At 31.4% G+C, this 17,480-nt stretch overlaps 1 protein-coding gene across 10 annotated transcripts in view; it reads right to left on the reverse strand.

Annotated features, from left to right (window-relative positions):
* Positions 1–17,480, reverse strand: part of LOC119643768 — a 77,479-nt gene that overhangs the window by 38,601 nt on the left and 21,398 nt on the right. For 6 of the 10 annotated variants that reach the window (XR_005248428.1, XR_005248429.1, XM_038043233.1 and 3 more), the window contains one exon: positions 5,299–5,371. Coding sequence is in view for 6 of the 10 variants with exons in the window: in XM_038043233.1 (XP_037899161.1) it covers positions 5,299–5,371 (73 nt within the window). In the remaining 4 variants the exon portion in view is untranslated. Of the gene's footprint in view, positions 1–4,863; positions 5,127–5,298; positions 5,372–11,443; positions 11,601–17,480 lie in introns of those variants that run through there. The other 4 variants (XR_005248427.1, XM_038043232.1, XM_038043235.1 and 1 more) reach the window with 4 other exon arrangements.

A 17,480-nucleotide genomic window follows, 5' to 3' on the forward strand; every position in this document is an offset into this window, starting at 1 on the left:
CTATTTTATCCACTTTGCAACTTAAAAATTTTATAAAAAATACTATCGTAATAATAGCAAAATAAGAAGAGATTTTTAATAAGGAAAAAGGAAGGATATTTAATCACCAGGAAAAGTAGTTAAAAAGCATAACCCATCTAGATCATATATTATCGAAAACTGTGGAAAGCAGTATCGAAGGAACTTAACTTCTTTAACGTCACGATTAAAATGATTTTATAAATTAATTATTTCAATTTCAATTTAACTCAAAATTGAAAAGAATTTAGCTGACATATACATTGAGATCACAAATTGTGCAATGAATTATTAAAGAGAGCAGCATTATCAAATATATTGAAGTATATGGAATCCCTAATAGATTTGTATCATTATCATTATGTAAGAAATACACTTGTAAATTTGAAATAGAGCAATAAACGCACATACTATGAATAGTAGAGAAAATCGGACAACAGAAATAAGCGCATTTATGTCACAACTACTTTAAAAAACAAATGTATATTGTTATGTACATATATTCTTTAAGCTAAGTTCGCATCACTGAATAGAGAGTTTATGATACCATGGCCTTGTTTATAAAACAACCAACTTGCTAAATTATTATTTATAGAATAATTATTATTTATAGAAACTTATGTTCAAAAACACTTCTTTCCAAACACAAAATTTTACATTTCGATTTTTGTCGCTGAATATCACGAGGGTCGGCCCAAACGAAACACATCGGAATTATCGTACTGTGTTCTAATGCTTTTTCTAATTCCCTCGTATTTTGCTAATCCGCTAATATTTCATTGTATTAATTACCAAAAACTGTTGTCCGTTGACAGTTGCTTTTATTTTCATGCGCTTCTATTACATAGCGCCGGTTACCTCCAAAAATTTTATTCGCCATCCTTATTTTGTTAAAGCTTTGAAAAATATTGTTTCCCATTGACTTGGGATATTTATTTGTAAACTTGTATTGTGAACTACAAGATCTTAATGGGGCCAAACCTAAGCAAATTAGAACATTGCTATGCGAGAAACTTTTGGTTTTGCGTATAAATATAACTTAATATTTCATTTCTTCTTTTCTTCTGAATATTTATAGTATCGAAATTTGAACCACACTACGCGCTGAGTAATGAAGCCGACACTTTGCCGTTTCGATGAGCTCTGTTAAGGCCTTATATTTTTCTCATCGTTGATTACACCTATGTATAGCGTTGTAATTAATAATTTTGAAAGAAGTAAATACCAATTTTTAAATCTCGTCTTCACATAAGAAATCAGCATGTTGTACAGGATGTATTATTGCATTTCGAATAAAGTGAGTAAAAAGAATACAAGATGTCTCAAAACTCACGTAAAATTTATGTTCTGCTCCATTTGTGCAATACACTGTTATCGACGAATTATTGTTGCTCATAGAAATCTGTGTTTTCGTTAAAATTACTTCCTGCATAAATTTTGGGACACCCGATATAACAAAACAAAGGAGAGAAAAAAACTTGCGTAGTTAACGGCACAACAATTTTCAATAAAAAAATTTTGATAAATAAATAAAATAAGGATTGTTTAGCAAATTTTTAAGTTCGCTTCCGTCATCGTAGGACGCATAAATATCTTTCTCGGTAAATTCGTATGGTGTCCATATTATATGTTGTATTCTGTGATTTTTTCTTTTTTTTTGTAATGGTATAATGTCTGCTAAACTTCGAAGAAGAGATTGGTTTATTTTTATAGCATCTCACCTTATGTAACCGAAGCCGAAAAATACTGTGTACCAATATTTTATAGTTGAGCTATCAAGTCCAAAGACTGATTATCCTGTAATAACCATATTAACGGCTTATTTGATTATGTCGAAGTTACATAATGCGATTGTACTTTGTAAAGGAAAGAAAACTAAAAATAATATAAAGCGCTGGCTTACCATTGGGCTAAGTTGTATAAAACACCTGCACTGCTTGCAAAGCTTACTTATTAACTATCCAAATAAACTTGAGAAAAATCCGAAGTAATCTTTAAATTAATAAGAGAGAACTGCTAATACAAACTTCTAGTCTCAAGAGTAGAGTTACAGGATATTTTAGAAACAAGCTATGAATATATACAGTTCGAACATGTTGAGCAAGCACACTAAATTCCAACTTTCGGAGAGCAATATTACTTAAGATTTGAACCATATTATATCGTTACTTTAAACCATTTTAGTCACGTCAGTGTATCTCTCAAGGTGGAAGCACGACAAGCTGCTACCAATATTGAAGTGAGACTTTAATTTCGGTTCATAGTACGCCTGCGATCTAGTGAAGGCCTTAGAGTGACGGATTAGCATTTTTCTAATTATCATATTGGCATGGGTATCAAGTGAAAGTGTAAACAAAAGGGTTTGGAGAACAGAATACGCCGTGCTAAATTAGATACGAGGGCCATCATAAAGTGCCGAATAATTTTTTTCTTAAGAATGTTTTCAATATGGACCTTAAGCTTAGTAACTTCAAATAGTAGCAGAAACTATGAAAGAGAACTCAATAGGCGTAAAATGGTTAATTTATTGCTCATCGGTAAACGAACTTGTGCGCCAAATTTTAGTTTCCTATCTTTATATTTGCGATTGCCATGATTCACGAAATTTACCAGTGAAATTGATGAATTTCATTAAAAATAGATACATGCAAAAAGTTCGCAAATCTAACGTTAGATGAAATGACATGGAGAGACGGATGTGACTACCAACTATTGCAATCCCAAACAATCTTGACGGTTGCTAATTCGTGGTAGATATTTTTTTAAATCTCGTCAATGTGGTTATCAAATAAGCCGGGTTTGAGAGTAAAATGCACATTGTAATATATTAAAAGATATAAAATGAATTCTATATAAAAATTTTTTCTGAAATAGGCTTTTATTTAAGTGAATCAAAAGGTGCAAAAAATTTTTGTTCCACCCACGTCTATGTGCTATGTAAAAACGCTTGTTACGTTAAAAAAAAGAATAGAATTTCTTACTTATTAAAATCATAAGCAATATATTAAGTTCGATAACAGCACTTCACACAAATCCATCTTTTGGAATACTTATCGATTCAAAATAATTTTTTAAACTGAAGTAAGATATTGTGTTCCTGTGACTTCCCATATGACGTTAAACTGGCGCAAGATGTTTTATAGTCAGACTTGCCAGATTGCTCTATTGCTCTATTTTAAACTGTTGTATTTATATTAACTTCATCAAAGTCATTTTAAAATATTTCATCAAAGGCTTACAACATTTTCATATCATCTATGTATATGTTTTCTAGACAAGCAGATTAATTGACTCTTGATACAGTCGCTGGTAGATCACGAAGAAGATTTCACGAAGACGCATTCAGTATGTGCCACAATACAGAATATCACTTATCCGTGAGCTTATCTGTATATGAAGGTCGATTATAGTTCATTATAATTCAATAATTACATAAGTATGTCAATATAATACCGGAATTTTTGCACAAAAAATACACGCTTATTGTATGAAAATGGTAAAAAATATTCTTTTCTAAGCATTGCCCCAATACCAGCTGTACATTTTTCTTATCTGTATGACAATTTATGCGTACGTCGTCTTCAAAAATGTTCTCCGTTTTGCTGCAAACCTTTCGTGGAGTGGTTTTTTTTCACATCTTCGTGCGAACCAAAACGTAGTTTAACAAGTTGGTAATCCATCATGGTGTAGAAATGAAAGCACTAATCCGCATGGACTAGCATTTCTCCTTTGAATGCTTCCAACGAGTCGCGAATCAGTTTTGCAATATGGATGGATGGGAAATGATATTTAAAAAAGGGTGCTTATGTTGCGGTTTACGATATTTTGAACAGGGAACTCTTCAATGCTCTTATTGTTAGTCACGTGTAGTATCAAACGTTTTACGTTAGGATCCTATCGGATCAAGGCATAGTTTTTTGAACATAACGATTTGTTTTGCGATAGATCTGAAGGGTACGTCTGGACTTATCCATGAATTATTGGGTGTGGCATTCTGAAAATAAATCCACTTTTCATCCCACGTTGTGGTATGGCGTCAATGACGCGGTTCGTCAGTAAGCTAGAGCCATCTATGGGCATAAGTCATCCGGTTTTAGATTCCCATACCTGGTACAATTCAATATTGTTTAAGCATAATTAAATTTTTGATTACTATAAATTGCTGTATTGATTGAAGGAATTTTTCTTCAAATAGAACATTATATAACGTCTTTAATATATTCATTCCGGAGTTAAACTTCGTATGACCGATATGCTCTAATGTTGACGATGTATTACTAAACTCCCACCTTTCTTTTTATTTGTCTTTGTTTTTTTCATTCAGATCAAGCAGATTTTGTGCCACCAGGTTTTAACACACTTAGATGTTTCAATTTCTTCGCTTTTATTTTATACTTTCATGCTGCTAAATATCTTCTGTACTATTTCCTATTGAGACATAAACTGTCATGCCTCTTGAACATGTACATTTACAAAAGGAAAACAAAATCAGTAATAATTTAAGCCAAACCATCAAAAGTTGGCAGACATAGGTTTGTTTTTTCATGCCCTACACCCAAAAGACCAGGGATAATAGCCTTGATATTTCCTTTGTACCATTCAGAATCTCTGTATAACAAGAGACGTATTATACTGTATCTGCTACACTCTACAGCATGGTGAAGTTTATATATTATGCAGTGTCTGTCTTTATATTCCTTCATCCTTGTTCTTTCCTCAAACGATAACACAGGGTGAAAGGTAAGTTGATTAATTTATACAGTTCTAGATGCTCTGATGCTTTAGGCTAACGAGTAGACAAAATATTGAAACCTGACGTTTATCGAGAATATACTTACTTTATGAATTACTGGAAAGCTAGGTATTAATTCTATATAAAGAGTGACCAAAATTTACCCAAATCGCAAAGACATCAAAATTGAAGTCCTGGATATCTAAGGTGTAGCTTCCATATAGAATTCTTTCAATTATTCCTTCATAAATACGTACGATGTGACTTAAAGGAAGTATGATTGAAATTCATGCGGGAAATACATCCATTTACTTAATTTTCGGTATTTGTTTTCTCTGATATAAGCATTAGCTTTCAACATGTGAGTAAAATTACACTGAAAAAATTCGTTTTGATACTTTTGTTTACATTTGCTTTTATAGCTGAAGTTTCAAATAATGAATGCTTTTACGGTTTGGTTTCGTAAAATGAGTGTTATATTAGTGGGGACAAGTGACTGTTTAAAAAAAGTTTTTAAAATTTCTTTTATTTTAATTTTATTTACATACCTGCATGGCTTGCACCAAGAAGACTGTTGATCTAACCCAAATCTGGCCCGACATTTCTTTAAATTGTTGTTTCCTAAATCGGTTGAACGCAATTCGAAATGAGAATACAAAAAGAAAGAGGAGAAAGAGAAAAAGAAAAACATACAAAAAAGAAAACACAATGTTCAATATTAAAGGGATACAACTTTGGAACGTTAGTGAGCGAGGTGGTTTTCTGTTAGGATGTCTTGATGAAAGCTTCTCTAATGATTACAGATGGCAAAGATATGTAAATTTTCTACGCCAAGTTTAATTTTACTTGGCCATCTATTATCATTTGATCAACACAACCAACCACCAGTATTACATACACGTCTACAACTACACGGTGGAACATTAGGAAAATGTATTAATTAATTATGTTCTTTGCGAGAGAGAGACAGAGAGAAAAGGAATTATTGCCTGGAAGATAGACACAGACATGCAGTTAAAATAGTTTTAATAATAATAACACACCGTATAGATTCTACATCTTGAATACATACTACCAGTTGAAATGAGCATGCAGTCACATGACAAAAAACATTCAAAAAGCGCTTTAAAAATTTGCGAAATTAACTTTAGAAAATTACAAAATCACACTATGAACTAAAGGATGTTGGGGTGAAGAAAAACAAATGAAACAGCTACATTCGCTTTGAAGCGAAGTTTAAATATCCACCACTTAAATAAACAAACGAAAACTTCGGAATATGTTTTGTAATTACTGTCGCGTGATTAATAGGGGTTAGCAATACTTCACGCATAATTTCGCATTGACATTCTTCAAATATTTTTTAAGGTGAGTCGATTATTGAGTATCTTCTATGATTTGTATATTATTAAAAAGACTTTTATAAACTCTTTTGTACTGTTTCATCTATTAGTCGGATCTCTTCAAGCTATTGCCAAAATTTAATGGTCTAGATTAGGCATAAACTGTAAATACTCAATTTTTACGGCTTTAGAAGTATAAAAAATCAGACATATCGGGTCAAAATGTTTCAAATTTTACGACCGTACATGTATGATAATGTATGGAGTGTATATGCCTTAGTGCTAACAATGGAACGACATAATAGGCATTAACCGCTCAATGAAGGATTTAGAAAGCTAAGAAAAAATGCAATATGAAATTGTAGGAAATATGAGCCATCGAAGTATAACTTATTTTGTCTATAAATTATATTCACTTTTTTGCGTATTTCGATTAATACTTTCGTTCTTTTCGTGTGGTCTTGGTCGCTTTAATAAAGAGATCCGGACTTTTTACGATTTGTGTTTTAATGCAATAATAAGGCATGAAATTTCATATTAACATAAAAAGGAAAACAAACTGTTATAATTAAGCAAGCCCAGATTGTCACACCTACCAAGAATTTATGATTTCTCATTTCACATCACACTTTGTTACATATTCATTTATATCTTTTAGTATGGTGGATAGAGTAATTTTAAAATTTTAAAAAGAAATATTTTTTTTAAAATGTGAAGTAGTTAATACATTTAAAAATCTAAAAAAGGCCCAATTAAAACATAACGCAAAAGTGTTAAAAAGTTTAAAAATTTTCATATATATACATATATGTATACGCGTATATACATATAGTTAACTGCAGTGAAAGTGATTGCTCGGAGCCTTCGACCGCATTTAAATGGTACCTAAAATGTTCTAATTATTTTTAGGAAACAAACAATAGGAAATTATACATAACTACAAAATGTCGCGTAAATCTTCAATACGTATTATTTTTAGCAAATGCCAACCCTCAAACGACGGCTGTCGAAATGTCATGTCACTTCGATTACTTATGAGTTACAGTGGTTTCAGGAACGCTATTTTACTCATTTTGGAAACTGAGTTTGTAAGACATTCGAAATTGAAGTTGCAAGGAATAGCTGAAATACTGAGGATAACATAAGGCAGTGTAGCTATTAATTTGCGTGAAAATTTGGGCGTGAAAAAGCTGCGTTAGGCGGTTATCCCCTCCGAGTGGAACAGAAATATCAACATCTTATTGATGCTAAGTTACATGGATTTGAGTTTAAAATCCTCGCCCACACATCGCATTCTTCATATCCCCCAACTGCTATTATTTCCAAATCTCAAAACGAGCTCGAACGAAAGACAAAACAAAAAGAAGAAATTGTTACAGAAACTTTAGACTGATTGTAACACACACTTGGCGGAGACTGTTTTAATGAATGAAGTCGAATTTTGCAAAAAAAATTTCTCCCGGGAATCACCAGCCGATGTATTAAACATTATGAAAAAAACGATGCTCATAAGTATAATTTGAAACATTTTCTAAGAACACTATATCAGTTAACCTAAAGAGCGAAAAGAATTTATTTGCTTTTGGCCAGACTATGCGTTATTTATACATGCTTTCACTTTTTGTTCTTAATCTAACCTGTTTTATACATTTTATTTCATTCACAAAATCAAAAGTTCTTTCTAGTCGTAAGAAATAGTTTTTACTAGAAACCAACTAAATATGCTCTGATGAATTAATCAAAGCACATACGCTTTGTTCGGACGATGCTTCAAATAAGTCTTTTTCAGCGGGTTGATGTACAAATATTGGAAATTTTAACAGCGTCTATATGAATTTTGCCAATAAAGCAAACAAACGAACAATGATAAAACTAGGCAAATCTAAATCTCTACAGATTATAAAGTCCATAAAAAACCCGCACTTGAATGACAAAATTAATGATTCATTAAACCAACAGCTGCAGGTAATACAAAATTTAGCAATTGTGATATTCACTACAGAAAATTTAGTGAACTTATATCTTGTCGGAATTATGTAAATCAGAACAAATTGGGATAAAACCTCTAGGCTTTAAGATTTAAAGAGTACAAAATTATAAAGTATTTTATTCAATAACTTGCGACTTCTAAAAAGCATCGATTTAAGGTTGCGTTCGACTATTTTTTAGACTCCTCGAAAACTTTGGTGCGAATAACTTCGATCCCTGATTATAAGAAGATAGACTTTGAACTACCAAAGCCGATGTTTCTTTCTTATATTTGCAAATTGCTTTATATGCTTTGTATTATGGCTAAGCACAAATGCTTCAACGGGTGAAATGGTAGATAGTCTAACAATTTCAGAATTTTATTGTGGTGCTAAGAATAGTAACTTTGGTTATACCAATTATACAACCTGCTACATTATAAGACTTATAAAGCAGGATGATTTTGTAATCATTGAGCAAATGTGCTTGGTTTACGCTTTCTTTCTTATCATAAAGTTTCACTCCAAAATGAGCGGATGCACATATATAAACCAATAATTCTTGCCGCAATCAACATAGGAAAATGGAAAATAGTTGAAATATACATACACTTTACAGTCTATCAGACTTTAGTATGTTCACTGCATTTAACTTTAACTATCTACCTTTAACGAAAGACCGCAAAACTTCTAACAACACATTAAGCATTCTCTAACCTACGGAATAAATGTATGTAAGCAATATAAAATAAAAGTAAATATAAATGCATAGCTTTATGGAAAACACCCATATTGGAAGCAGATATTTAACTTTCAATCATCTTTATTAATGACGACAACATTTTTTACTTTCAACTAATGTAATATATGTTGCAATCCTAATTGCAATAATATTAACTCGTGTCATCCTAAATATATTAAATCCGCATTTTTTATTTCACTGTCAGAGTATCTGCAACGAAAGCTTTTGGTAGAATGGTTCTTCTGTAACTGATGTACCTTAAAGATCTCAACACATACATACATAATTATCTAGGACTAAAATAATAAACATAGTGCATGTGCATTGCCTATAAATTTAAAGAAATCAATATAAATTCCTTGTGGACAGTTGAAATATTTTTTTCACACATCCCATGTTTAATGACAGTTACAAATTCATTTTTTGATTATCAAAACAAATGGTCACATAAGTTTGTATATCGAGCAGCAATTACATTATCATAAAATATTCAATTTAGCACATAGAACTCATAATGGAGACCTATGGCTTTCTACAACAAACCTTATAGAACTGAAGAAGTCTTGTTCTTATTTCATAAATATGAAATATAATTTGACATTAATCGGATCACGACATATGTTTGAGTCAGATTTGAACTTAGAACTTCAATGTTTTGATTAGTTCTGAAGGGATTTAAAAAAACCTGATCTGTGCATAAACTCGTTTGGTTCTGTATAAGTGAATTTAAACTATAAATAAAAACAATAATATTTTAAACAATTCCATATTTTTTGTAAGTGATTGACATCGTGGTATGATTCGTTATAAAAACATTAATTAGAGTTAATAGTGTCGAAATGTAGAATTTTGTATAGGATGTCACAGCTTTAAAGATATATACTAGGGAACATCACTTCTTTCAATTGCACAATTTTGTTTTGCAAATTTTTAGAGGGATCTTATTGTTTTTAAATTTTTATTTTGCAACAATAGCGTGCCTGCGAACACTCGCCTTTTTAACAGATATTTCGTGTACGGTTGTATTCCGCGTATTTTGCCCGGATTTCGTATATGTGAGAAGACATAGCCAAAAAAAGATTACATATGTTTTGAAACGAACTTAGCGTAGTTCCTACCACATTAAAATACGTAAAAGTTATGCGAAGACTGCACGCGCTCTTACAAAGCTCAAGTGCCACAATTGATGTATGTATAGTTGGGAGATAATCGTAGCTACTTTCAAATTTAATTTCTATCAGTAAACTAAGATTCTGTTTGCAAAGATTTCATGTTTTCAGCTATTTCGACCGTTCCGCTTTGCAGAAGTTCCAACAAAAAACCGTTGATCAAATATATATAAATGGGATTTGTGAATGTCCTCTTCGATCGTATTGACCAGACTATTCTTCCTGGAAAATTTGTTATTAATCTTCTTTCTTCGATAACTAAACGAAGAATGTTTTTTTGTATTTTATATATATATATATAATATATTGCATTGCATAATATATCAATATATATATATATTACATACGACAATATATATGCATACAATGATATAAGTTATTGGTGGATTATTCGAAATTTTAAATGAAAAAATATCGTAGATGGGTGAAGAAAAATGTAGGCACATAATGAGAAGCTTTGTTGCTTTAGCTCCAAGTTTACATCTTTCTTCGGTGTCTGATTTAAAAGACGATGTCTTAAGTTCAATGTTAAACCTACTAACGCATGTGTCTTATACAAATTATTTCAATCCGTTTATTATTTAACTTTGTAATAAAAAACGTTAACCGAACCGATAAATGTTATTGTCGTGGCCACTGTTAGCCTGGAGTACAGGTTTATAGGCATTATAACCGCTAACACAAATGGAATTATTTTAATCCGCTTTTTAGATAGAAAAGTTTGAAAAAGGAAGAACATGGTAACATCAAAGACAAATTTTGGTAACTAAACTATTTATCAAAATTTTATATCAAAATATTGTTCTACACCTACTTCAATATTAGCAGATTTCATCGTTCAAATACTACACATATGAATCAGAAATTTAATGTATAATAAAATACAACGAAGAAGTCCATATAGTACATAAATAAAGACTTAAGATAACAAACACTCCGTGAAAAAACCCTTAAATTTAATTTCAATTAAAACTCTTAGAAATGCGGCCTTCCGTAGGTTGGGTATAAAAAAATGGATGCGTTTTATATGCATCAAATTCACGTTACCCTGTAGTGACTGATTTGGTCTATTACAAATAATAAGAGGGAAGAATTCTTGGAATCATACATTAAGTAAACTTATTTCTTTTCAATAATTATCCTTTGATGAATTCGCGTAGCTATTTAACAAATTAACTGAATTTTAACTCTATATAAGTATATAAAACATATTCTGTAGTATTTACGGGATGATTTGGGATCTTTTATGATGATTTTATATATAACATAAAATAATAATAAACCATATATAAGTGTACACAATACGCTTTTTTTGCTGTTGACAGGCATACATGCATATATACACACATACTTGTATGTATTTATGCACGCATGTGGTAATTACATACATATATTATATGTTTGAGAAAAGAGAGTAGAAAATATAGTAAAATTGTATATAAGAAGAGAGAATGAATACATTAAGTTCTAACCTCCGTCCGGATTGCTGTCTTGTTTTCTCTTGCGTTTCTTCCCTCGAGACGCATTTGTACGAGAGCTCCAATCGGGATATAATTGCATGTGTAATTGACGTTCGCGTCTAGCTAACTCGTAGTACTTAGCTTGTTCTTCGCGCCCCAAAGCGTGCCACTTTATCATAACAAAAAAAAAAAAAAAAAAAAAAAATATTATTTTGAAAAACGAACTTGAAAAAAACAGAACAAAAGAAAAATCAAACGAAAATTCAAATAAATTTGCAAATGAAAAACCACTGGTTCAGGATCAATTGTTTATTTACCACAAGTGGTATCTGACTCCTCGACTACTTAAACAAACCAATTTAATTCCTTTCTCCCATAGTCTTGAAAATGTAGCTCGACTACAACAAAACGGGAGTTTCGGACAACCCTTTCATCCCATACGCAATTGAAAAACATATATGTTAGCTTTGGCAATGGGGTTAATAAAATTACAAAGATAAAACATCTTTATCGTTGCGCTAAAATAAAAAAAACATGAGGGGTTTTTCTATGTCCCCGCTTTCGTTTCACGGATTGAAACTTTTAACATATAACTTCCGTTCACAATTTCCTTAAAATTTTTTGCCTTATATAGACTTTAAATGAAAAAACTTTATATTTAAAACATTTTCGCTTATGCCTTTATATTTTTGAACTGAATTGATAGACAAAAAAAAAAAAAAAGCAACAACATAGCAGCTCCTTTCTCACGAATATGTTTTCGTCGTCTATGGTATTAATCCGAATTCCATTTAAGACATGAAATACATTTCAATATCAGAACTGAAAATAGATAAGCGTCAGACGAACTTGTCTTTAATGATTTATCAAAATAATTAAACTACATTGCAAATTATGCAGAGTATAGCGAAAGAAGACTAATTTAAGGAGGGGAAGCCAACGTTTTTGTTGTTTTAGCTACTAAAATCTAACAACATCGAATTATAAACAGGCACTACGTGTTCCAACGTAATACAGTAGAAATACGCTTTCAGATCAATACATAGCTCAATAAACAGCTAGTGAAAGTTTGCACATTTCTGAATTATTCACATTTGCGCTTACTCGCTAATTGTCAGTTTATGCTGGGAAATGTAACATCACTTTAAAGAAATTTGACGAGCTGCTAAACTTTAACGGTTTTATGATGAGGGTAAGACGGAAGACCGGTTGCAGTGAATGCCAACATACTCCCACCTTACTCTCAATTATATTAAGTATACAAAGACAATTTCCGACAAAGTCGCCGATCTGTTCAGTTTTTTAACTTTCTTCATAAAAACAAATTAGACCCAGTTCTTTTAAAATTAAAGGATAAAGCAATTACTCCTGAAACTCTACTGACTTGAAACAATTATCTGAAAATTTACAAAATCCCCTTTATATCGCAAGCGTTTGTATCATTATGCTATTTACTACAATATTTGAATTTTAATAGAATAACATTCAGCCAATTGAAATACATATTTTACGATTTAAAAAAGATGCAATTATTATTATTTTTATTCATTAGCCTTATTTGAGTTTGAAATATGTAGCCTACTCAGCGTACCAAATAAGTATACTGTCTCCATCACATACCCAACGAATTCAAATACTATTTAATAATCTCTCAAAACTATTTGAATTTAAATTGTGATTTAAATTAGGATTGCACTTACTTAATATTCAATTCTATGACAAAGTCTTAATGGAATCCTAATCGCATTTATATTTTCTTTTAAATATTTCAATAATTGTTTGTTTCCATTCTTCCTTCTCGCAACTGTATAAAAATAAGTAGCCTGCGTAAGCCTTAAGAAAATGAAATAAAAGTTGTTAAATGTAGACTTCAAACAGTCATTGGAGCTTTTAACTTCAAAATTACAAAGTCTCACCTGTGTATTAGTCATTTAAATGAAAGTTCAAAACACACAGGTAATTATAATTTCTTCTAACCGGTAACCCCAATTAAAGAACTTAGACAATTAATGGCTTTATTATTTCTATATGGATATAAATAGTTTTCGTCAACTATTTTATTGTTAGCGTGTTCCAATTAAAATAAACTTTTGTTAACCAAAATTTTCATACGACAGAGATTTAATTTTAAGCAGTCTACTTCCGCTAAGATGAATTATAGAAATCTGTTACCTAAGTTAGAAAAAACAAGAACGAAAAACTTTAATCAAATTGATGCAAACAATTGCTACAAAATACAGATGGTGATTAATAAATGAATTTCGTAATAAATAAAAGCAAGTAAAATTTGAAAAAAAACCCTGAAAGTACCTTGTTAAACCTTTCTTGCAATCCAGAAAAAAAGGACTTTTAATGCCGTTCAGACAATATTTTGTTAAAAACATTTGCATGTTACAATTTCAATTATCATTACCATTACTATTACTACTGAATGGAATTATACTAGAAGACGATAAACGTTGAAATAAATGTAGATATTCGTGGACAGATTTGATTAAGCGGTCTGTTCCTTCGTGTGTCTGCAAAAACTGTAGCTGACGATTCCTAGAAGATACTGATTTAAAATTTTGTAAAAATAATCATTATGAGGAGAAACCAATAATAATTTCATTGGTTCAATAAATGCTTTAAACCGTGCAAATATCTGTTATCTAAAAGAATCGAGCTTTTCCCAGAAAAGTGCTGCTAGAATGTGCTTAAGTTGATGTGGAAGCGTAATCCGAAAGAAATATGCTAATGTATCATCATCAACCCGATCGTCGAGGCTGAGCGATTAGAAATAACCCGATGCCTCTGACGAAAAATTAAAAATATGGGATCAAGATTTCCATGTTAATGAATTCAGCTAGAGAATCATAAATTTTCTTGCTGTTCTCCTTATCATTTCGCAACACCCAAAGTGTAAAAGATGCAATTCCGCCTTCGACACACACGAAAAGCATGGCATTTTAGGAATCATATTTTGTTTAAATAAATGGGTCGTTTGAGAAAACATTATACAATTTCGGCTTCATTGATTTAAAATTCTATATGCATATTAAACCAAAGTTTATTATCCAGTAGTCATTCGTATGTAACACAAGAAATACTAATTTGTTACCTTTTCTTTTGTAAAAACAGCATATTAGCGAACTAGGTTATTAAGATGAGATTTAAGAAAGTTACAGGATTCTAGAGCATCAAATCGTAAAATGGTTTTACCATCGTCAGCATATAGTAGAACAGCGAATGCTGGTGCTGCAGATGAAAGATCGCTAGTGCAAAGATTAAACAAAGTATATCCCTTAGACGAGTATCATGTGGAACGCCGAAATTCAAATAGACAGTAATGGAGAGATAAAATTTAAAGTTCCCCTGTTGCGTATATCCCACAAATGTACCGACATCCCACTAATAAACTAAAGGTAAAAGCTAGTTTTCACTCATTTAAAAGATTGTAGACAGTAGTTTATGATGCAAACGTATTACTAAAATATGTATTGGCATATATTTGAAAACAATACTTAAAAAAACCTACAGCAAAATAAAAAGAGATTGTACTGCAAACAAAGCCATGTTGGTAGAAAGATATCACAGAACTGTAGCACCTAATGATACTCAGATTTTTTGCCTATTTAATGTTGTGGATAGTAGGCTGCAGAGAGTTGTTGTGGAAAATATTTGTACTATGAAAACGTTAACTATTCTCAAGAGCATATACACAAATAATTTAGAAAGAAATCCAAAATACAAAATACGTACAAACAAACAAAACAAAAAAACGAGAATATGAACAAAAAGCAAATTTGACACTTGTCCTAATTCAAAAGCATCGGCCTATATCTGAAGCAGTGTGCAAACTGATCCTGTCTTGAAGACTCCTGGTTTAAGAAAAATGTTGCTAACATTTTTAGGGAATTATTCCGCCTCCAATGCATCCAAAATGGCTCATATGTCAATTATTTTTAAATTAAGACCTGTAATAATAAAATAACGCCAAGAGGATCATAGCTGAGATAAAATTTTGCACTAAGGAGAGAGTTGAAAATTTTCCCCAAATACTTTTAGAATCTACTACCAAGAATAAAATAATATTTGCTATCATAGCAGTGAAATTCATTTTTTTCATAATTCATAGTAGATAGCAGACTTCACTATGAATTATTTTTTATTTGAATTTTGAGTTTTTGTACTATCAAGGCAATTTTCTACCATCTAGGATTAAGGTATGCCTCAAAACTGGGGCCTCAAACTCAATAACGATTTATTGATAATGTTACAAAACTCATAAGGGTAAGGCTTGATGGCCATGGCCAATAATTTATCAACAGTTTTAAAACGATTCAAGGCCATACAATACTTTTTTGTATGCCAATGACAGCAATATCAGGCACCAAAACAAAGGGCTGTTTGCGAAACAATACTTCAAATGTCGGGATCATAAGGAATATCAACACAATTTGACTGCAAAAACTTACCTAGTCCAGATCAAAAATTATTCTAACATCTCATTTTGCATCATTATCTCTTTTAGTTGAGAAAATTGTAAAAATAATGAATAAACACCTGTAATAAATAAGACTTTATTTTCTTTGTCTTTATAAGTGGTTTTTATTTGATCTTAATTAGAGAGAGTATGAGAGGAGATGGTAGATATCTCTGCAAGTAGGATCCCATGAGTAAGTTCAACGTTTTTATTTGTTGGAATGTTTCAGAAATTAACAAGCCCAATGTCGAAGTAAAGTAGCTGCTTGAAAAACGCTAAACTAAATATTAATATAATTTAAAATTCAAAGATACAACATAGCTAAAAAAGTTGCTTGGAGCAGATGTCAAGAGAAAACAACAGTATTGTTATTTCCACACTTTGTAAAGAAGGGTAAGAATCGTTTACATAAGAAGTAGTAAGTAGGTCCAATGATCCTAGAAAATGAAGAGTCTATGTGCTTGAGTTGAAATTGCAAGATGCTAAGACTTGTGGAGCTTCCACTATAACCAGTTGAATTGCCCACATCATGCAAAGCAGACAATAATGGCTCATTCAACATTTTACAGTTTTTAAAGCGCTCAGTTTAAAATTAAAAATGTTCTCTTAGCGCGGGAAGGCGCTTACCGTAACTATAAAAACCAGTTGCTTGCTAGTAGGGGTAATAAAAATCTGGAAACTGCAGTTCCGAAAAGTTATGTTTTATGAAGAAGAAACAGTTTTAGTATTTACTCTCTTTTTCGCTCAAAGCTTTGGTCGATTCTTTAGTTAGTTTGACAGGGTTGACTTAAAATTCATTACTTCAGAATTAATGACAAATTCGACCTGCTGGATTTAGCATTTTTTCGGCTGTCTTAATTATTATTCCAACGCAAGTTGACATCCAAACTCGCCGTAATATTTTTAACTGGCTTCATGAGTGCTTTTCGAATGATAGTATCGTTTATTGGACGTTCACTATTTGGCATCAACAGCCAACTTTCTGCTCATTTGGAAGCTTTTATCAGTTTTTGTTCGCAACCAATAACTAGGCGTAGTTATTTATTTATTATTATCTCAAATTCGTTACAAAAATGTCAACCAATAGCAATATTGAAGTCCAGATAAAAATTTCAAGAGTACCACTTCTTTAGCTTCATATTATAAGTAAAGAGGTGAACAATAATTACAAAACATCTGATAGAGCTGTTGTGTTCTTTAACGAATTATTGGATCATAATTTTGTTCAATACAACCGCACCTCTAATGGTACACTGCTTGATCTCTACTTTGCAAATTTCCCTGAGATTAGTGTAAATCGTTGTGCACCAAATCCAACTTTTTCAAGTAAATATTATGATTTCCATAAAATCAATGTTTCCATGCTAAAATCTCATCTTTCACATAGTATGCTTGATATCTCAACTGGAAGTATTGAAAGATTACTGTCATCGTTCTACAATATATTAAATCTAGCTATTCCTGCATCTGTTCCGATCAAGCAGTTGCGACGTCGAAGCAGGTGTTTCCCATGGTTTGATAAGACAATTAAATATTACAAGAATAGAAAAAACCACTCTTTTCAAAAAATATTCGAAAAGTGGC

Source organism: Glossina fuscipes, unplaced genomic scaffold (assembly GCF_014805625.2).
Source record: "Glossina fuscipes isolate IAEA_lab_2018 unplaced genomic scaffold, Yale_Gfus_2 61594, whole genome shotgun sequence".
In the NCBI taxonomy this organism is placed as follows: Eukaryota; Metazoa; Arthropoda; class Insecta; order Diptera; family Glossinidae; genus Glossina; species Glossina fuscipes.